Genomic DNA, 24,016 nt, shown 5'->3' with positions numbered 1-24,016 from the left:
ACTGCTGTTGAACTTTTCAGTGAAGAAACACGCAAAGACTTTGGCTTTCTTCTTGGCATCTGTTTGCAATTTTCCCTCTTAGTAAACTAAAAACCCTTTCTTGGCTACCAAGACAAGCCTTGTCTACCCAGGACAAGCCTTTCATAACTAGTATTGGAAATCTGTATGCCTCTGTCGCTATTACAGAACCAGTTACTTAGTCTGGTATAAACTTAAAGGTCAAAACACAGCTAACACCTTCCTTTTTCATGAAAACAATTGTCTTTGTAAAATACTTACTGTCAAATAAAGTTACAATCTCTATTGGAAAAACAAGAAGCCAAGAGAGAAATAACTCTGGAAACCATCTTCCTGGCTTCCAGAAACTCACTTAAAATGCCTAATCCATACAAACAAAAAAACCAGGATTCACTATTCTCACAAGCATCAGGTACTACAAAGTAGCTGCCTTGCTTTGGAACAGAACGAGCTTAGCATTATCTTTCATTTTGTATTGAGCTAGTCTGTGTTGAAAGCTGTCAAATCAATCTAAAAAAGGGTTGTTATGGTAAGCTACAGATAAAGTGACATTTTACATAATCTGTGTTGCTTGTCTGTTAATGTTAGCTTTATTATTTTCCTTTTTTCGCATTATGTGGAGATGAGAGTAATGAACTAAAAAGGCAAAGAGGAATGCAGCTGATAGAAATTTCCATCACTTCTTTCAATTTCAAGAGACAATTAATTGACATAAGTCAATGTACTTGACTTCATTCTCATAAAGAAAGACTAGTCACAAAACCAGTCACACCTTATTCAAAGCAAAAGATAATAGCAATTGTCAAGCTGATCAAACATTGAAATTAGTAGGTAGAGTAAGCCTGAATTTAAGATTTACTGAAAACGGTAGTGTGTTTCATCTATGCACCACAGACAAAGCAATAATACATGACAGATTTTCTAGCCATTTCATATTATGTAGGACAGATATTTGTATATACCTTCCTGTATATCCAACAAGTTGAGCTACAAAAATTGCATTTGTCTGATGTAACATAATACTGTGAAAATTTCCTAGAAATAGCTAGACAAAAGTCTAACAAGTAACAGCCTGCGACTCACGTCAAAAACACATTCATGCTAGAAAAGACATCAACTAGTTGAACACAAAGCCCTTAACTTCCGAAACTGAACAGCAAGAGAAAGGCTTGGATTAGATACAGAATCTCTGAAACCTAGCTAAGACAACAGAACCATCTGTGTTCTTCCTACACTTACGACTGTCTCAAAGAAACCAGTAGCAAGAACAGGTAAACTGAATAATAAACAGCCTCCTGGGGTGGCACAAAATTAACATTGTCAAATGTAGAACTGAAACAGTTCCTTACTAGTTTCACTTAATACAAGAGTTACTGTAACTCTTGCAAACATTCAAGTAGAAAATTAAAAATAGAATTTACCTTTGAAGGTCTCAAGTTCCTTCCTGTTGGACAAAAGCAGAATTAAAAAAAATATATTATTAGAAATACTACATCTAGAACTACAGGAGATATTTTACATGGTTTAAGACTCATTAAAAGATGAAAAAACAAAGAATTTGAATATCATCATATATAAAGATAATATTACTATGTGTGTTTATCTAAAGCAAACACTATCAACCTGTTTAGAAATTAGGCTACCACGTATTTATAAACATGTACAATTACACAAAATATTGCACATTTATATCTAGCCACATAATTTGTAGATGCACTGTTGCAAAAATAACCAAGACTTCTTAAGGCTTTAGGTACTAAAACATCCACTGCTTAGCAGAGCTTTGCCAATTTATAGCACAGTGAATAACAATTAGTGTTCCATTTTCATCAATGCTATGCAAAACCCTTTTGGCAACAGTGAAGGAGAAAAATTTGACAATACCACTGACTCAGTTACAACATACTTTAAAGGCAACAGAGGCATACAGTGACATTCCTCAGAGGAGAGGATTTTGAAGTACAGAAAGTGACAGATAACCCACAACACTCACATACCAGAAAGCTAAGAAATGAAGTCAACAGCAATAGTATATTTTTTCCTTCATACCAGGCCACCTTCCACTTTTCATAGTTATGCAATTGTGAATGTAAAGGCTATAAAACTAATGGAAATATGCTCGGTTTTCAGGAAACTGCAAAATGCTCCATTTCCCATTGCTACAAAGTAGTGATTTATCATTAATTTAGAGGCTAAAGAAGAATCAAAGTAATAGCTTAGATAAGGCAGAATGCTGGCCTTTTCCTTACAAAATGCTCATTTATAACGAACATCTTTTCAGTTTGTGCCTTGCAGACTGCCTAGTTAGATTCTGAATTTTGAAAGCAAAAGTGATTAAAAGAAAAATAAATTTAAAAAAGGACCGAACTCACATTTGTCCAGATAAATGATTCTATTCACTATCCATAGCCTAAAGCATGCTTCAGTCATTACTGAGTCACCTACCATACTGTTTCACAATACATATGCTATACCATAATAACTCCTTCTCCTCCCTAACAGTTGATGCAATGCAGCATTTATTCTTGCATCAAGAGCTGACAAAACTGTTTCAAGCCTGAAACAACTTACCTTCTAAGCAGGACAAAACTATTCTAAAAGAAGCAAGAGAATATGTTTACCTCCACATTTTCAGTGAACATCCCACTTTTGTCACCAAATGTCAAATACAGGTTTTTGAAAGAATGGGTGCTTTACCAGGAAATAGGCTATAGTGTGATTTACAGTAGAGAAGCCTATTAGTTGTAACTTCCTGTGAGTATCTATTTCCCTTCCTGCTTCTACTACATCCCTTTCCCTAGCCAGTTTCTCCCTTTTTTACCAGGGAATAAGCTACTTCACAGCACCTGTGATTTGCAGGTTCATACCCTACTAAATTTTTCCTACCTTGCATACTCTAAATATAATTACAAAATTCTTAAACACTCTCACAAGTTGCACTCCTTATTTTTTAATAATGGCATACTCATTGAGAAAACAACAATCACAGGAAATGCTTGTTTTCCACAGACTGAAACAAAACCATACTGAGGAAACATCTTGTGAAAGTAAGAGGAAAAAACCTACGCTACTTGCATCTAGAATCAGGAGGTCTTATGCCACTTATCTCCAAAAGGGAAGACAAAAAATTACTCATTGTGTTCAAACAGATTAGCAAACAAGATGCTAATACAGTAACCAACTGACAGTGATATTCATTGCTTTTGTGTAAAAACCCACAATTTTCCCTTTCAAAATCCATTTTTAGGGTTGACGCATTAAGCCACTGTCACTATATCCATATATGTAATTGCCATTCATTAAGAAAGTTGGAAATTAATATTTGACAACACTTTTTTTTTTTTAACACATACCGCTGAAAAATTTTACATATCTACAATTAGCATACAGTAAAAATACAGATTTGGAATTTAAGGACCTGCATTACCTAGTATCCTCATACCAATTAAGATCCAAAGATTGAGGATTCTTTATATTTTAGACAACATGAATGAATCAATTGCATCTTGTGGTTTCTCACAACACTCTTAAAACATATATTTAGAAATATATATTAAAAACCACACTCATTGAAAATATGCTCTGCATCAGCAACATGAAGGATTTTTTTCTTTTTTATTTAATCAAGTTATCCAAATAAAAACTTGAAGTTTTAAAATTTTAATCCTAAATCTCGTTCATCATCAGCTTTGGTAAGAACCAGACACTAAACTTAAAGTAAAAAGGAGACTATGACTTGTAAAGACACTGAAAAAAACCAGATGGCTGAAGATTGTATCAGTACATTTTCTAGATGTGCAATTACAAAGTTCGAGATGGATGTACAGACAAAAATGTATTACAAAGTGTGACATTTCTCATCCCCTTTGTAAGTAAATAAACATTTTTGTATTTATTGATAAACTGTCAAGAAGAAGATACCTCCTACATCTCTCCAGGAATCTAGAGACAAAAAATCATCTGCAAAAGTAAATACATAGTTTCCTTCTTAATGTAAGTTCAATGTATTTGGAACACAGACACTCTATAAAAGAAAAAACAGCTTGAGTAATTAAAATGAAAAAGATTAAACTGAAAACAGTTGTGGAAAACAGTCATCTTCAAAAGGAGGTTAAAAGACAAGCAGGAGGAAAAACTTGCACTGGAAGTAGGCCTGGATGAGTAGCTAGGACTTCTGCCTCTTATTATTTTAGATCTTGCCATATTAAATTACCAGCTTCAATACTATATATTACATTTTTGTATTTGTTTTTCTTTTAACTTTAAATTGTGCATTCTTTGAGATGATTTTTCACATTAGGTTTATACAAAAGCTACAGCAACAGAGCTCAGCCTTTGATGGATAGCTTAGTAACAACATCATACTAGAAGACAAAAGTGCAGTGCAATGAATCATCTCAGCAGAAGAGTTCTGTCAACTGCTTCAGCTCAGAAGTGTATTACCCTATACATGTTTTCTGCAGGAAAAGGATAGCCTTCCTCTCTACCCCATTTGTCTAACTAGTTTAAGGCAATTGAAAGCTTTCCACTTAGAAATACTCCTGGATTTTATAGAGTTTTCATCCAAAAAAATTCATGCACTTCACAGACAGATGAGATAAACCTTTCCATTATTATTAGAAAGAAAACATACACCTGCCTTGCCCCTAGTCTTGCTACACCTGAAGGCTCTTGAAGCCCAGTGTGGACTGCTCAGCATCTATCCAGGATTAAAGGAACTCTCATGCTGAGTCTGACCACTAATCAATACAACCTACTATTTGGCATCTGACTATATGCTCTTTTACTTTAGCTACTAAATTTTAGGTTAGTGCCAACAAATCTGACTAGTTACACAAATAAGAATATTCTTTACTTTTTTACAGGTAACAGTAAGCTTTCAGAAGAAATAGTTGTATTATAATGTAACATAAATATTTCCTCTCGGTGAAAGATGAATTTTAGTACCACTGAGCAAGAAAAAAAGGCTAAAATAACAGGCTAAAGGCCTGTTATAATCAGATTATAAAGGCATGGAGGCATTTTAAAAGTAATTTTCCCCAGTGTGTTGTGCTACTTCGGAAGCTCAGCTTCTTTCCTGAGAGGCAAGAGGCTGTACAGGCTCCATCTACACTGTAGTTATGCCCATGAAAACTGTTCGGCCACACATACAGGCAATAATTTTCATCTCCTTTTCCAGTTGCTTGTTTCCATAAAATAGATGGGGGCTTAGTGAAATTCTATACCCCTTGAATTCAGGTGAAAATGACCAACATGATAGCAGCAAGTAAAGGGCAACAATTGCCAGCGAAAACCCAATTGCGTAAACGTGGTTGCCTACTTCTTCAAGATAATACTTAAGTCAGCACAATGATATTCAGGTATATTTAATGCCAGCATAAGAGACACACTAATCAGATTCTCTGATCAGTGTAGTATAGAGGAGAGGCATATATATACACATTGGTAAAAATACAATAGTCCATTTTAGTCTGAAGTATACCTTTTATACAATTTTTTATTTGCAAGAAGTACCATGAATTCTGAAGCGAATTAAAACTGTAGTGCCTTGAAGGTCTGTTGAGACTGGATGTGTCTTTTGAATTATTACTCTTAAGTTACCTGGAAGGTTCTGATGATCATGTTGTCAGTGGTCTCAACTTCTTCATTTACAGAAAAGTTGAGCTTCAGGGTTGTGGAGAGAAAATATAATTTTGGAGACAACAGGTAAAACAAACTGTCTACAATCTATAACTAGTCCCACAGAGTAACTGACATGACCAGAACTTACATGAATAGTTAGAAGGCAAAATCAAATTCCCAATTACCTTCCCATTCTCCTCAGGCTTTTCATTGCACTATTGGGTTAACCTTACTTTATTCACTGGGAAGAAGAGATGGACACTAGGAGGAAGATTATATTGGTTATCACTGATAAACAAAAATAAATCCAGGAAGAAGAATACAGGAGGAGGAGTCAAAACCATCGTGCTTTAGTTTGTTCAACAAAAGCAAGACAAAGTTCTTAGGTTCTACTGTATCTTGCAAAGGGCTATAACACCAAGATCAATTACCCCAAGGTAACAAAACACAAGAGAATTCAATTAAATACCTAGAGACCACAGAAACACCACATTCTTTACAATGATGCCAGCAGCCTGAAGTGACAGTTCCATATTTTATCTTGAAGAAAAGAGTAGGCAGATAAGAAAGTCAAAAAGTCATAAATGAATGTCAGGAATGATTTTATAACACTAGCTCTGAAATTAACAGCCAATAAATTCAAACTGCTAGACCCATGCATAAACAAAAGACAATCTCAAGACAGCAGATAGATGGTAAAAATTGAGGACTAAATTTGAAAGATTTTACAATGAAATACGTTTATAAATGTTGAAGTCAAAATTCACAATTTAAAGCAAATATAGCTGCTTATGTGCAATTTAATTTAAAAATACTTCTGGCACCTAACAAGATCCAAAATAAAACTTGAGAAATACTGCATTTCACCTGTTATGTCTGGTACAGTTAAGTTTTCAAAATGATATAAAAAAATAATTTCCTTCCATAGCCTGATTCAAGCTTTAGTAAGCTAAAAAGCCATGAGAGGGACTTTCCTCTGGAAGTCATCAGAAGTAAAACCCAAAAACCTGAGAACTCAAAACTTATGTCACTTGCATGGTGTGCAGAAATATTTCAAGTACTTTTTTGTGTACTTAGGATTAGCACTTATGACAATGACAGAAAAATGCTTTCCCTCACCTAGATTCCTTGAGCACCTCTTTCACATCACTTAGGCCAACTACTACTTTGAAATACCTTTGAGACTTAAGTAATGAAAGGCCTTTTAAGTAATGAAAAAAAAAAAATCAATAAAATCTAAAACTACTACTAAAATACTCTTAGAATTAAGCAGCAGGCAAGGTTTCTATTTATCTGAAGAAACACTGAAGACAGGTCAGGGTTCTTCACCATCAAATGTGAAATTTTATCCAATAAAACAGAAGAGCAAAGCACTAAGGAATTTAAATAATGTTGCAATGGAGATGTTTTTGTTTCCACACTCAAATGCGGCTACAAAAGTAGCTGAAGTCTTTCTGTGTCTTCCAGCAAACTTCTATACATCAACTTCATTCCAGGACATGGAACGGATCGAAGCAAAATTTTTTAACAATATTTGCAAAGATTAACTGGTAATCAAGCTAATAAATATAACTAAAAACAAATACTATCCTAACATACTCAGCAGTTCCAGGGTACAGTGAAAGCAGTTCTCTTTGGATGTTTCAAAAAAAGAAACATATTTTTCTTGATGAAGAACATTGGGGGTCACCTTTCAGGTGCTATCATTCGAAAGAACAGTAAAAATGAGGGAGATGGCATTAAAAACAGAAGAAAATGGTAGAAGTGAAATCATTAAAAGCAACCAAGTGTTTTGTCCTCTGCTAAGAGACTGATACAGGCCATTTAGCATTGGCCATTCCAAACTGGAACCTGAAATGCAGAATAAATTCTTAGCTTCCTCTAAAAGCAAATGCTTCTAGATGTAAGATTTTGCACAGGACCCAGTTTTTACGTTTTTGCTTTCATCCTGTTGCTAACAAAAGGGGACAGTTTTTAAATTTAAATTTTTTTTGAACTTTTATCTTAATATGCAATGTTATCATTGGATCACTAAAAGATACATGTATCAGCACAGTTTATTGTTATCATACAACCAAAAGTTTAGGAATCAAAATTTAAAGCTGAAACTTGAGAGAAGAAATTTAAGAGAAGGTAGAAACAATTCCACCACTAGCTCCACCATCTTTAGTCTTTCCTAGAAAGAAAAAGGGTTCCTGCCAACCTGTTTTTGGTAAACAGCCACACAATAAAATCCAGACCTTCTTTTAACTCAGCCATCAATTTCTTCATAAGCACTGAAAGAAAAAAAATCCCAGTATTCAAAAACTGGCCAACCTTTATTCACTAAGTGACATATAATATGCCACAAGTCCACAAAAACAAAGTAGTAAAAAAAGCCTGTAACCTCATATGCATTCTTTACCTAAAATGCTGAATGTGGTTCCACACAGCATGAATGCAATTGTGGCAGATAGTAGTTAAAACTTGTACCACTTCAGGCATCCTCAACACATACCTTTGATACAGGAATGTAAAATGTCCCTCACAGAGGTGTTGTCAGTAAATGCATTTAACACATTTTTCTGAACAATTTTTAAACAACTTGCTTTTGGATGTAAGTGAAAAGGAATTATTGAAGATCTCAGGAAAATAATTCATAGTGAAAGAACGACAGAATTTATCAGGAGGCACAGTACCTTGCTCAAAAGCAGAGAATGGATTTTACTGTGGTTATGACAAACACCTAAGCCCTGTTCTGCCACTAGCCGCAATGAATTAATTACTTTGATAAATAATGCAGTTCTGAGGTGAGGGAAAGTACAAAACAATGATTAAGGCAGTCCTAAACCATCTGTTTCTATTACTGGTACAATAAGTCTGGACAAAGAATGCCTGGTCCTAACAGATTGACAGGATTTGCAGATTATGCCCAGTAACCAGCACTACAAAGGTAGAGAAAAGTTATGCAGGATTGACATAATGTTTAACATTTTCTAGAAAACATTAGTAAAAGGTGTTGTAAGATGCAGAGGATCTAACACAAACATTCAGCCTTTAATCGCAGGTCACAAAAGCTGACAAAGAAAAAATCTTTATTATGCCTATTCAAAAGAAAAAACTATAAGGAGAAGGTACGCTACAAACCTCTTTATAACAATGTCATTGTCTCTCTGCATCAAGCAAAGACCACCAGAAAAGGGCAAAATTAAATCAACTGAAAAGTGACAGAAATTATACTGCACATTCACACTTTGCAAATAACATAAAAACTGCCAAAACCCCTACAATCTTTGATCTGCTATGTATTCAGTCTTGCCCAATGTTTTGAAATACTTGGAGCACTGATGGGAGTAAAATTCACTAATAATGAAGCAGCATGCTCCTCTGGGTTTGATGCATGCAAAATACTGTACTGCAAGTGTTCTCGCAAACAAAGAAAGTTCAGAGCCCTAAAATTACACAAAAGGAAGCACAATTACCAAGGGAACTTCTCCAAAGCTTGTGCAAGCCCAGTTTTTCAGGATCAACAGAAATTCTCATTCCATGTGTCTGTCCAAAGAAGTGCAATAACTGATGGCCATAAAATTAATTCCAGCCAGTTATCACCATGAAAACACTTGCTACTGATTCTGCTGTAAGCAAGCTCATGAACAGCAGGATGGAAAAGACCTCTGCAATCTGAACTCTGCTTTGAGCACAGAAACTTACAGCCAGACAATTAATGCCTAATGAAAACTCAAAGCCAGTCATCCACCACACATCTACCATGAAAGCTGTCCTGAAGCTAACAAAAGTTCTGGATCCACCCTTGCAAAATCATTATTTAGGTACCCAGGTACACAGAGGTATAGCAGCTGAAAATCTATGCCACCTGAAGACTGACCAAGAAGAATATGGCATGAAACCTTACTTTGATGAAAATTTTGATGAGAACTATGGAACTTATAGCTAGAGTCTTAGAAATAATTCACTGCACATTTAATGTTGGAAGGAAAAAATATACTTGATTGAAACATTTGCAACAATGGTATATTTTTTACATATAAAAAGTTAATTTGTTAAATTACATGTAAAGCTTAAAAGGGTTATGAAATTTATGAATTTAAATTAATCACTGAAAATGATATACTGTACAGAGTACTGTTCTATCTTATACCTGGGGAATGCTATGGGATCTAAACAAGATCTAGACACAGAAATCTTCTTTTAGGCAACACGATATTGCATGGCAGTGTATTAGCCAATTCCATCTTCTCTCTTTTGCCCTTGGTAAAAAACATAGTTAATTTAGGTTAAACAAGATCACAAAAAAAAAGGGCAGCTTTTTACAGTGATGCTGCAGGAGGTAAAGATAGTATTTGAAAGCAAAACATAGCAAAAAAATTAATTTTTTTGTATGTTAGTGAGTAAATAACCATTAATTGGCCTAAGTTAGAGGAACTTTTTCAAAAAGCAGACTAGTCTGAATTGTCTAAAGAAGTTTTTTGTATTTACTTTTTGAGTGTTTATGTTGGTCAGGCCTAATGTAAGCCAGTAACTGCAACAATCCTTACTGTCCCTTATGTTCCCAAAGCAAATAGAAAGAGAGATAAAACCAACAGGAGACCATACAGAAGAAATAAACAGTGGTAACTTAAGACATTTTCTCACATACACATCTCTAACCTACACGATACAATTGCCATAAATTTTATACCCTTCTGAATGAGAAAGTGAATCAAACATTACCCTCCTCCAGAAGCATAAAGCCACCATCATGGCATGGCAATGCATCTAACAAGAATTATGAGAATCTGTCCAACTCCTCATCTACTGTACTAATTACCAAAGCATAGGGGTTTCACATTATTTGACAACAAATAAACCTTTAAATTACAAACTTGGGAGTAAATATACATTTTAAGAACATATTTTCTCTTCAGGTAAAGCATTTCTTTAAATCTCACCAGAAAGGAAAAAAAATTGGTACCACTAAGGTTTGCAATACTACTGAACATTCACCTGTTGAAGTATACCCTAGCATCAGGGTATACTTCAGATTCAGGATTTTAGATTTCTTCATTCATTTTCCTTCTATGTCTGTTCTCAAAGCAGACAAGTACTGAAAAACAGAAAGGAGCCTTAACCAAGACATCATAAAAAAATTAAAATTCAGACAACTGTGTAAAGTCAAATGAGACACAGTAAAATGTATTGACTCATTTCCAGTGACAAGGACTCTTTGCTATCTCCAATGTAGTCCTACAAAATGTTGCAGCTGGGCAGGTCCTTTTAATGGATAAAACAACCAGGGGTTTCTATTTTTCAAAAAAATGGTGATCCGTCTGAAATGGATACAAATGGTACTAAGAGCTTCATAGGAAGTACAGCTTCAGGACAGAAACATTTTATCTTACACCATAAGCCTGCAATTCGATGCACATAAAAATTGGCACAGAAATGAGCTTTTGACAGTGCTTCCTAAAGGACACGGCGCACTTCCTTGGGAATGCAAGAACTGCTGTTGGAGACTGGAGGGAAACAAGGAGTCTTCTGCAGTCAGAAGCAGTAGATCCTCAGCAGGAGGATGAAAGGAAGAAGAATTGTGCTTGATTAAGAAAAGGACAGGAAACAAAATGGCATGGTTTCATGTTAACATAATGCAAACAATTGCAGCAAGACTAACTAGAGAAAACAAGGGTGAATCTAGACTTCCTCCAACAATACTGGTACCCTGATCAGTGGATTTAAAAACAAAAAAGAGAATATTAAAAATCCAGAGATACATACACAGAAAAACAATCAATCCCCCAAAACACTGGGCTTTAAAATATATTGTGGAAAACACATTGGATTGATGAATCTACTTTGTAACTAGTACTCAACACAATGACAAAAGATAAAAAATTGATCTGTTTGAACTGAGATAAAGTTGGTCTATTTAATAGGGAGACCTATTTCTGAAAATCAGTTCGCCTAGTTACCATAAGCTGCATTTCAAAAGTTTAATGTTGACCTAAAGCACTTTCTTCTAAATCTTTCATACAGGAAGATTTTTCAAAAGACTTGAAGTCTGCGAGCTTCTAGCCTAAGCTCTACAGTGACTTTACAATAAAATTACTTTTTGTATTTTACAATAAAATTACTTTTTGTAACATGCTTAAAATAACCACAGTTTCTACGGTTTGTTTTCATCTCAGCTTTCATCCCTATATTGTCAAAACACAGGAATTTTTTTTTTTTTTTTTTTTTTACACAAAACCACTCACTCCCTGAAAATAATTCTTGTGTTAAAGAGAGAGCATAGACTCCTGAACCCCCACTTGATTCTTTTAGTAGCCGGTATCACAATAAAAACCCCAAACACTAAAGAGAGGAAGATAGGATATGAGTTCCAAACATACATAACAAATCACACTCACATTAAGTTAACTGGCTGTTCGTTCTTCAGGTATCTACATTGGCAAGAGTCCTTCTAGTAACGACCTAGCAGTTAATTTTTTACCTAAATAAATACAGTGGTAATGATCAACCAGAAATTACCTGCATTTTTCCTGTTTTGTCTAGATCTGACCAAATGTAATCAGCTTATAATTACGTTAAGTAGTTTGCTTAGCATTCTATATATAGAACTGATTAGATGCTGCTAAACAAAGTAGGCAACAGTTTAACACTATTTTGACATTGAAAGCAGAGGCAAGGGGAGGGGGAGAGGGAGCGAGGACAGCTTAGAGAACAAACAAAACTCAGAAAACTTCAGAAAGATTACTATATTTTAGGGGGTACAAATCTGTTGCTTTATGCACTTTTTAAATTTTTGTGTTATTCTGTTAAATAGCACATATTTAGAATTTGGAAATTATTACCATTAAATATTTAATTATTTAAATAGATCTGAACAAGTGAATATTAAGCCATACTGACTACTGTTGACTCTTCCTGGAGAGAGAGAAAATGGTGTTGCCCTGGCTGGGGAAAAAGAAAATCCAGGTTGCAGGAAAGTGACAAGACCACTGCCAAGGCCCTGGCCTGAGGTTAAGCTAACTGAACAGGATGTGCAAAACTAGACAGAACATGAGAAACTGACATGAGAAATTGCTGGATGTGACAGGTAACATAGCAAGAAGCTGACAAAAGCTACAGATAGCACCATGAGGGATGGTTAGATTTCACAGCTGGTTAAAGGGGATTTAAGTTAGAAACAGCCAAACTTCACAGAAAATTGAAGGGGGATCTTTAAGGTATCAGGCATCTTCTGGGAGGCAGAACTTGCAATGCCAGCAGTACTTCAGTAACCTTATCTGTAATACCACAGAAGGCCAAGATTCCCTAGATAATGGTATCAGAAATATCAAATTTGAGTAGCAAAACCAGGACTAACAGGGGAAAAAGTAACTAGGGGTGGACTGTTTATTTGGGAGGACACTGGAATTTAAAAAAAAAAAAAAGAAAAATAGGTACAAGAGTGGCAAAAGGAGGGTCAAGAAAGAGGAAATCAGATAAGCTATGCAGAATGTGACAAGTGCAGTCTGGCACAGCCCTGCCCTTGATCACCACATCCTAATTAGGACCATAAACCAAACCAGTTGTTCTGACCATACCACATGAGTCAAACTTGCCTCCACAATCAAGAGAAGTGGGGAGGGTGCCAGGTGCTTCCCCTGGCTAACAGGAGGACACCAGGTTCGACAGATCAAGTAACCTGGTTATCCCCATGTCAGTGCTGGCTCTGGGTCTGTCAGCATCCCCAACTGCCAGCATCACCACTCCCTAACACAGGCTGTCAGAGACTTTGACAAATTGCTTCAATTTAACTCCACATGTCTTCGTTTACAGAACAGACTTAATATTGCTTTTCTTATCTCCTTCAGTAAGGTTATTTTTGGCACTGTCAGTAACAAAACCAAAAAAGTCAAGATTTAAGTTATTTAAGCTCTTAACGTTTATCTCTTACTCCTTTATCTTTAGGTAAACTTGTCTTTGCAAGTAAGAGAATGGCAGGAGAGTAATACCTAACATACAGAGTGAAAGGTACTCATAGTACAGGATAGGATAGAACTGAAAAGAAGGTAAGAGGAAAATACAGTTCCCAACTTTACAGGTTACAATACATGGGGAAAAAAAAGAAATTAAAAAAACAGGGCAAGATATTAAAAGAAACAACTTATCAGTGCTTATTAACAATAGCCCTTACCCAATTGTTTGTAAAGAATAATAAGCACAACTTAATCTTAACAACAATGTAGCGATAATTTTCCAAATACACACACTCATTGTTCATCACCAAGAGTTAGACCAACACTTATTGAATCTATTATAAATCTGCAACTTCCTGTCAAAGATTACTGTTTCTTTAAAAGATGAAAATAAAAGGCATTATATTATATACAGGGAAATAATAATAATAACAAAAGGCTTATATTTTATGCTAATTTATATTTATAGCAATTGTTTGATTTACCTTTTTGTTTTCTTGTAGTTTTCCAGCTGTAATGTCTGCATACATTTGTATCTTTCCAACTCACACTGTTCACATAGGTCCTCAAGACACAATAGATGATTCTCCATTTCCTCAAAATTTGCCTCTAGCTGGGCTATAAGAAATACTTATATGAATATCAAATTGTATCAATAGATGGACAACTCACCTGAACAGAAACAGGAATTCATAAAGGTACATAATTATCACGGTAATAATTACACATATATAAACAGCTCAGAAAAACAAATACTAAAGAGTGATAGCAGAGCCATGTTAAGAGAGATCTATCTGAAGTTCCCTTTGTAGTAAGACACTGAAACACTGTATTTGCCCCAGCATCTTGGTCTCACAGGCTTGTGATCTGTACTTCAGAAGCATCCAGAACCTATAATTTAATTTTGTTTCTTGGGCTGACTGTCAGTTTACCCCTTCCTGCCTGGTATCAATCTGAGGAACAAAACTGTGCTGACCAAGACCAGTACTAATCTTAAAATTATTCAAATGAAGTGCAAGTAAAGCATACTGGGAGATTTTTAACTCTCACATGACCTTGTGATAATCTAAAAGAATACAGACTTTGAAAGTTTACTCTCAAGACAGACCCTTTACTGATAGGCAAATCTCTAGATTTAGCTATTTTACATACCCATGCACTTAAAAACACACAAAACCTCTTAACTCTTTAACCATAATTGTTCAGAGTCTCAGGCTAAAAGAGATCATGCCTATGAAAAGTGCTGAGAAACCTGATCTTATCCCAGAGCTCACCCTGTTTTGAGCAGAAATTTGGACTAACAAACTCCTGAGGTCCCTTCTGACCTGAATCATCTCATGTGAATCTTGTATCAAAGGATCACTCTCCCTGTGGGTGATTAATGCTGAATTCCATGGCCCTCCTCGGGATCCCAAAGTGGAAAAAACTATTTTCCCCAAACTCTAACCAGCTAGTCACTCTGGGATGGAGCTGTGTGAATACAGGACTATTATTCACCCTTTTGTCAGGACTTCTATGCCACAGGGAAAGTAAATTGCAGGAGGAAGGATAAATCACATTTTTACAAACAAAACAGCAACCAAAGAATAGAAGGGATTTTGCAGCTCAGAGACAGATACACTAATCCGTTGCCGTGTATGAACTTGATTGTTGATGCAAAGAACTACACAGATGAAGGAATGAAATAGCAGAAAACCTAAAGCAACTCTGAGTTTTGGCAAATGGCTGTTTCACTTTTGCCTGTAACAGACAGAAGCATTCTTCATAAAACAAGACAGTAACTATTAAGTTCAAGGTAGAAAAAAGTGATTTAAAGTTAATGTGTTTTGGATGCTCAAAAGAAGGAAATAGCAAGCTGAAGGCATCTGTCAAATCTTCAGTTCTGGTTTGGCCATTCTACTTGGAGCCTATCCTGGAGTGTACAAAATTTCAACTTTCTTAGCCATTACTCAATTAGAAATTGCTATCCTAGTGGTCCCTCTAAGAACAGTAAAAGTTAAGACCTCATAAACAAACTTCCTAGCATGCAGAGTCATATATTCAGATCCAATTACTTAGTAAGATTTTTAAGTCCCTAACAAGTAAGGTACTGCTCCACAACAGTCAGAAAGGGAAACATGAATCATATAATCAGCAAAGATGTCCTTAAATTATTTATCTGTATACAGATCACTTGCAGCAGTGGAATGAAGTTGACAATGTGGAAAAAAGTTTGAGGGGGGAAAAAAAAAAAAGCTTTCAGTTCTACAGATTGTGCTGTGGAACGTGCGTTGTTTACCACACACTCAGCTTTCTCTCACAAAATCCGGATCTATTCAAAGGGCAGTATCATGACTACAATTACACCTGGTGGTCCCTTTTTGCTTAAGAAATGGACTTTTCTAAGTGCATTAAAATCCAAATGTCTGCATTATGCTAACTTGCTTTTCAGAATGATTGCTCATTTATTAATCTGCAAAATTCACAAACACAGCAGAGCTCAAGATAATTTAGTAAGGTACCTATCAACCAGTGGTTTTTCCACTTAAAAAACCCCACCACCTGCTTTGCTGTAGTTGTTATTGAATTAATATTAAAAGACAACAAAGAACAGCAAAATAAAGAGGATGAAGAAAAGTGAATTCTAGAGGGAAACTGATTCCTTGCACTAGCATTTGAGCAGCCTCTAGCGGCAACTGCAGAAAACACTGTGATCCTGAAGAACAGGAATGAACGTTTAAGATGTCTCCAGAAGACAACAATCCCACTTCACTGCAACACAGGTTTCAATGTTTCTTTCTGAAGTGAAAGAAAACTTAGTTGCTTTTCACAAAAAAAAAATTGAAGACTAGCTGAGAATGTACATGCTGTGCATCAAAAGGAAGTTCAAAAAAAAAGCTGCATATTTAATTAATTGAAACTTAAGCCATGATGCTTTGAACAGCTCTTATGTATATTCACAGATAAATAATGTCATACTTTTATAAAGGTATTTAGCAAAAATATGAAATCTGTAAATTAATTTCCAGTTTATAGTTCACAGTGGCACCTAGAATGAATCTGTCCCAGAAAGCCAGCTAATGTTCTGAAGAATACCTGCAAGACTACTACTACTTCTCCAGCTCTTCAAGAAATCCCACATCCAAGTGGTCAGGCAACTATCACCACCTCACTCTGAAACAGCATTGCTATGAAGCAGAAAAACATCTCCTCCTTTTAGTATTTTTAAGGAGGCTGGAAAAAATTCATTGTACCTTTCGATTAAGAATTTTCCTGTATAGTCATACATCACACTTGGCAGAAATAATATTTTTCATTAGATAGTTGAAAAAAGTCAGATGACATCATTCCAGTTTATTAGTTTGACCTGTATTTCTTACACTATCACAGGTATATCACCATTACAAGTTTTACTTCTTAGTTTTCATTTTTTTAAAGTATGTTAATGTTTGATCAGATTACATTAGATTGAATTATCTTCCATTGGTGTACACTGTTTAGCAGCTACTCAAGTATTAAAGTATTTATCTAGAACTCAAGAATTGCAAAAACCAATTTTGTTCCCGACAACACTTTCCTTCTAAAGTTTAACTAATTTAAATTTACCACATAAAATTTCTTTTAACTGAAACCTATGTAACCTATAGTTCTGCAGTAGTACAAAAATTGTTAGAAAAGCTAAATGACAGCTATACATCAGAAAATATTAGTTTTCAGTTTTTCCTACTATAACTTTAAGTGCAGCCTGCCTGCACTGTCCCAGCCACCAAAACAACAGGAGCCGCCAAGGAATATGAAAGAAATTTTTACAAAGTTAATTTGTTTTCTGACTAAAAGACAAAAAGGCAGAAAACAGAAAGGATGGAAACAATTACATCAAAGAAATTCTCTCTACCTCTAGGTCAGAGAGGGACACAGATTACTAAGCTTAAAATAATACGAGCAGTGAAAGACATGTATGTGCAGAAGGAGCTCAATTTGGCTGCAACACTTCAAAAATTCTTTACATAATTACAGTTCTACTAGCGCTGATTTTGATTTGTTTTTAAAGAAAAGATCTTAAACCCAGCTAGTATCATACCATTCACATGAACCTGAAGTAACTTCTTTGCTGAAACTAAAGAGCACGAATACTAGGATGTTTTTCCTTCTGTATTCAAGCCACAGACATTTCCAAGTTTACAACACCAAACTATATGCCTTTTATACATATATACCTCTACCTTACACAACAACCCTCTCCGCTGAAGCATTCTGCCCTGGAGCCTATGAAAAACTCCCTGTTGAACATAGGTATCATTACACTATATTATTCAAATTCCCTGGTTTTACCTACACCACCCCAATATTTTCCCTGACTTTCTCAGTAAAAGTTAAATGCTGTTTCATCTCAAACAACAAAACTCACAAAAGCAAAAAAAATATCAGTAGTTTTTAAACAGGTCAACCAGTTAGAAAACCTGTTCTAATTAATAATAAATAAAATATGATTTTCTTTAACCATCTTCCCAACTGCAAATTACTACTTATTTACAGTAGAAGTTTTTACAGCTCTCCTAACTTTAAAAATAATTTTTAAGTAAAAAAAAAAACCAAAACACTGAAAACTAGAGTCTTCTCATGGCATGTGTGTTCTAGATTTCTGCATTACAAAACATTTTCCAGCTCTTTTTCAAGAGCTATTAACTGCTAGATGCGAATTAAAAAGAAACTGTTATTTAAGTAACCAAACACAATTCAAAAGTCCAAGTTCAAATGCCAGCTCTGTGAAAAACCTTGATATATTGTCTGGTCTTAAATTCCCTTTTACTTGACCCATACCTACTAGTATCCAAATCCTGACATAAGCCACAATTAATAAATAGATAATAGTAAACTAATGACTTATCTTCCCCAAAGACACTCATGCCTTGCCCAAAGAGGTAAGTCTGTGGGCTGTTACTCACTACACTTTTTCCTCCTATAGAAGTACTGCTTTAAAGGCTATCTACAAACTGATGACATGAGCAAAAACTAAATTCTATAATCTCAAAATACAATATGTTTCTGGAAGTATATTGCATTATTCTAACTGGAAAAATCCTTGGCATTTTTATCAAGAATTAAAAAAATAAGTATATTGAATTAAAACATACCTTTTTTGCTGCAAAACAAGTACCCAAAACATGGGGTATTAAGTTCTTAAAGTAGCTCAAATATTACCAAAATCAAAATCTTGTATTTAATGAAAAAGCTACTATAATCACTGTGACCTTATATTTCACAAGTTTTACTACATTTCCCTAATGTATGAAGAGGCCATTAAGAAGACTTTAATCCCCCTTCTGAAACAAAGGGTACATGGCTTTCTTTCATCTCTTTTATGCAAAACACTTGTGCTTCTCCAAACAAATTGGATTGGATTTTGCAAACCTAGAAAACAGCAACCTTCATACTTGATACACAATCTGAAAATAAGGCATGTCCTTCTTCTCAAGATATAAACAAGGATACTTCCCCTAAGCAGTGAGAAAAGTTTCTGTTTCCCTAATGGATTTACACATTCATCTTATCCATATCTGGAAAAAAATATTTATTAGAGATTACGAAGCAATGGCTTTTAACCCTGTGAATATATACCCAGCCTTATCTTCTTCCCAGTCTCACCAGTCTAAATACTATCACCCTACATTGTCACCTGTCACCAGTGATCATAGGTGATCACTGTCACCTATGTTCGTGATCAGCCTTTCTGAAACCACTATCAAGTAGATGCTTAACGTTAGATGTTTAAAAAAGAGAGTAGTGAAAATTTGACATGGATCAAGGTTTGTGTGCCTTGATTTGCTGAAAACAAAACAGATATTTGAGCAAAATGCCCCTGCTCAAACATGAAGCATATTTCATATTAAGGCAAGTATGTCAGATATTGGCAAGCAGGTATTTTCTACAACATCTCAAATAAAAATTGGCTTAAGTGATGATACAAATTCTGGACTTTGAAAGGGCAATAACTGTCCTTTTCACTTTTACATGAGAGTAATTTTTTCTTCAAGGTTTTCAACAGAAGCTACAAGACATTGCATAATACAATAAATTTATCAAATGAAGACACAGACTTTTTCCTTGAAGTGAGGTATGACTGATAATGTGAGTACCTAAATTAAAGGACTTTATTTATAAAAGTGCTAATGAAAATGTGTCTTGTAATACACAGCAAAAGCTAAAGAATCTGTATATGACTCATACCAATTTTAAGTAGGTCACTAAAAAGGCTCATTCCCCTTATCTGAAATTTCTTTTATCAAAAGCAGCCAGGGTTCCCTATCTACTTTCAAAATAAAAGCATTAATATATTTATTAGAAGCGTATCATGTCACAACACAGAACTATTACTTTTCTGAAATTATGAATATTAGACAAATTACATCTTGGATGTACAACCCAGGACACAGCAGTTTAAAATTCTATGTTCACTTTTTTTTTTTACAGAATGTTTCACCCGTATTTAAAATTCACAGTCACAGTATTAATCATCTCTTGGAAAAGTGAATACAGTTTACATTTATAAAAAACAGATAGTTCAGAGTTATAAAAACTAAAAACGGTGAGCAGAATATCACAGCAAATTTCTGGTAAATCACTTCCAGAAGCATAGATGTTGAATTTGATATGAATTATACCTTTCTCTTCAAGTATATGCGATATAACTTAACAGAAAAATAACAATTCCAAAAAACTCGCAACGGTTACAAGGAACTAATAAAAACCTCTAGGTGAATTACTTGAAATCTGACACATGAAGTGAGGCTAGATTTGGTTCAAATCTCACAACCTTAGCAGTAGACTTCAAAATTCATTAGCTTCCCCAAGCAGACTGGTTAATGCTTCCTCAATTCCTGCTGGTACAGTATCAAAAATATTCTGGAGACAGTGAGCCTTCTCCAAGTAATTCTACAATCAGGATGAGATTAATTCTGGTTCATAAAAATAGAATATTAGGAATGGGAAGGTAACCCCAATTCATCAGGATTTACAGCATTTGCAGTTATGAACTATAAAGACAATTCCACTAGGTTTTATTATATTGTTTATCTTTGGTCTACCAGTGGACTGCATCATTTTGTGCATGATATTAAAATCAGTATTTAAATAAATCATTATCTGAATTGCTATTTCCTTAGAAAATAATTGAGCTTTTCAAAAAGCCAACATTAAACGATTACCACACATGATAAAGCCTTACTAAATAAGGTGGTATAAGGAAATTGTAATAAAAAATTAAATATATTCCTTGGTTCAGAAAGAAATAGCAAAGTTATTACCAGCTTACCTAGGAACAAAAGCCTATTTGTGCATATCCACTGACCATAGAAGAATGAGAATTAGCCTTTGAACACAGAAAAGAACCCTTCTTTTCTTCAACATCAGATGCCAGCACACAAATCCAGACCACCCCACAAAAAACAAGACCTGCAATTAAACAAAAAATTCCTGCATACTTCCCAGCTGCTGTAGGAATACTGCAGGCAATGTCCCTGTGGAACTCAGCTACTAAAATCCATGCACAGACAGCAGTTTTTCAAAACTTTAATTTGATGCAACTTGAACAGATTTTCATGGAGGTAGCAAGAGGCCTACTGTTGACAGAAAGGCTTGGCTCTTGTCAAACGCTGCATCCCTGTTTTAAGGCTCAGTAACACTAGAGCTTTTCAGAGACTAAGAGGCCAGAACATTTTTTCCTAATTTCATTTTCAACAGTGGATCAACTGTTTCGTATGAGAAGTTTCCAGAAGTAGTGCACTAAAGGATTCATCTTTTCATGTTTTTAATTAAATTGACAGGCTAACATTTGGTAAAGTTCTAAAAATTGGAACCTATGTAACAAACATTAAGTATTTGATAACCTTAATATGCAGCATTGCTAGTTCCACCCAGCTGGGTATGACTTCAGAATAGCTTAACCTTGTACACTAACTTAAACTATGGAAAATAGCTTTGGAACCAACAATTACTCTCAACAAAAAGTTTCTGCCTTGAATACGTCCCAAGCCAGGTAAATTTCTTGCTCCCCTCCCCCAATCAAATGATGATTTAAAACAAATTGTTATATAAAATTACATAGAGTCAATCAAAGAGAAGCAACTACATGCATGAGTGTTCACACTACTTACAAATCTTTAAGAAGTTAAAAAGACTTCAAGAATAATAATTTTCAACTGTTCACACCAAGATGTGCAGTTGCCATACAATATTTTTTTCTAAATAATGACACAATGTTTTAACTACTGGGAGAGCAATCACTAATAATTTTGCTCTTTTACAAAACCAGTTTAAGAACTACTGTTTTATAATAGAAAGGATGTGTTTGGGAAGCAAAGTTGAATTTTATAATTGCAAAGTTCATGACAGCTGCACTTCAGTCTAATCCTCTGTACTGACTTGAATGCTTGTTATGTCTAGAAAACCTTACCTAGGCTTGCCGTGAGGCATTCCAGATCTGCTAAAAACCCAGGTATTTGTTGGAGCTGATCCTGTAGTTCCACCAGACTGTTCCTTTTCTTCTCCCAATGTGCAGAAAGCATCACAACTTCACTATCCACCAGCTGAAACAAACAGGTTCTTTACTAGCAAATTTATGAACCTATTTACGAGCATCTTGACTAATTTTTCTAATTCACACATCTGCAAGCGTAAGGTCACCACAGCAACCTTATAGCACTGCCACTTGTGTACTTCTCAAGTAAGTATACAACATAATCAAGAAAGCCCCTGTAGTATCAAATATTTATATCAAAATGCATTGATCAAAACAGGATAAAAAGTTATTTCTCAATATACTAATCAATGTAGGAAATATTTTATGGATAAGCGGCTTAAAAGTTTTATTTACCTAGGTCAGATTCTATGAAAAACAGCAAGATCAAGAGATCTTGGGTAACATATGTTTCCCTTGTATATGATACTTGAGATGATTCAATTATAGTTTCCCTGCTCTTAGTTCCATTGCCCATTCTTCCTCTTGCACACAGCTGCAGCCCATGGCTGTAACTGCATTCTGGATTCCTCAGTTTTTGTAGAATTTAGATGCAGAAACGGAAAAAATCTGAGAAATGGACAAAGGAAGTTCTCAAAGATTTACAATTCTACCCACCTCAGAGAAATTTGTTTAGAAAGACAACTTCTGCCATTTCCAAATTCCTCCATCCCTGTCAAAAAGTCATCCTGTTTTACCATACAAGGTTTTAAAACTTATTCCAAAGCCCAGTGAGTAATGAAACACTTCAGAAGACCAATATGCTTATTTAAATAAAGCCAGTCTATTTTTGAGAATGAGATATGGGATTTAATCAGTTAAATCAGTAAAGCAAACAAAAAACACACCATGAGATTGGGGCAAACACCAGAAAAGTATTTCAGCCCAGAGACAGCTGAATGCAGCTAAAATTACAATCATCTAAAAGCAGTATTTTTAGGACAATTTTGTAGATGGAACTGGTAGTTAGCATCTATAATTTAAGATGGTAAGACTGTAGGCAGCAATTCAAGCTTGAAATTTTCACTTTCCTTTCTCTGTTCAACATTTATAAATAAGACAGCATGAGTAGCTTATCTCCTGGAGGCCAGTACCAGAAATAGGATACTGGACAAGTGGACCTTTAGGTCTGATATAGTACAGGCAATCTTGTGTGCTTACATAATTCTTATTTTATTGAACTCTGTATTTTCTACTTTTATAAAAAAAGAAACAAACAAGAAACCACAAGCAATACATATTTTGGATTCTCCCAAAAGTATTGAATTCAGACTGAATATCCCAATCTGAATTTCATGGAAAATTTCAAAGACTTTTCTGAAGTTTTTCATTCTAATTTTCCCAAGCAGCCATCATATGTGAGATTAAGGTTACACAGGTTTTATATATATGAAACCTCACATGGTTTTCAGAACTATAGTTTTTAAATCAAACTATTCCAAGTATTACAAAATTGTAAGCAAGTCACTTAAGAGATCTTCTAAAAAAAAAAATCCATCATGAGCAGTAAAGCACACAAAGCTGGCAAAGAGAACCTCATCTCTAATAACAGAAGGTTTTCACCTGAACAGGTGGAAAAAGCGGGCCATGCTATTAGGCAAGAGAAATAAGAACATAAGATAATCTCTTTCTTAGCCTAAATACACCTCTTCAAAATATATTAAGCAGTGAGTTTTTTATCCATTGGAAAAAGATACAGAGAAGACTCCTAAGGAAACCAAGAAGAGTCAGGGAGGATGCAGCCAGCCAAAGTGAAGATTTCAGCCAGGACAGAGAACCCCACAACTCAGTCCTGCTCTGCATCGTGGCCACCCAGCTTACACTGTCTGCCCCTTAAACAGGCTTTGAAATTGAAAGTCTGGTGCAGACCTCCAGAACAAGCAGAGCAGTGCATTGGTAGCACTTACTGGAAGTTTTATTTCCCTTCACTCCAGAAACAAACCAC

The 24,016-nt window shown here is 35.0% G+C and overlaps 1 protein-coding gene across 2 annotated transcripts in view; it reads right to left on the bottom strand.

Annotated features, from left to right (window-relative positions):
- The window catches only part of DTNBP1 (dystrobrevin binding protein 1), a 69,483-nt gene that overhangs the window by 37,101 nt on the left and 8,366 nt on the right, over positions 1 to 24,016 (bottom strand). Inside the window, exons 5-7 of one of the 2 annotated variants that reach the window (XM_049823877.1) lie at positions 22,009 to 22,141; positions 14,063 to 14,195; positions 1,440 to 1,462 (exon numbers count right to left, since the gene is read on the bottom strand). In XM_049823877.1, coding sequence (XP_049679834.1) covers positions 1,440 to 1,462; positions 14,063 to 14,195; positions 22,009 to 22,141 — 289 coding nt within the window. The remainder of the gene's footprint in view (positions 1 to 1,439; positions 1,463 to 14,062; positions 14,196 to 22,008; positions 22,142 to 24,016) is intronic. The other variant, XM_049823878.1, reaches the window with a different exon arrangement.

The sequence above is a fragment of the Accipiter gentilis genome, chromosome 20 (genome assembly GCF_929443795.1).
Source record: "Accipiter gentilis chromosome 20, bAccGen1.1, whole genome shotgun sequence".
NCBI classification, from domain to species: Eukaryota; Metazoa; Chordata; class Aves; order Accipitriformes; family Accipitridae; genus Astur; species Astur gentilis.
This window is presented reverse-complemented; position numbering and strand designations above follow the sequence as displayed.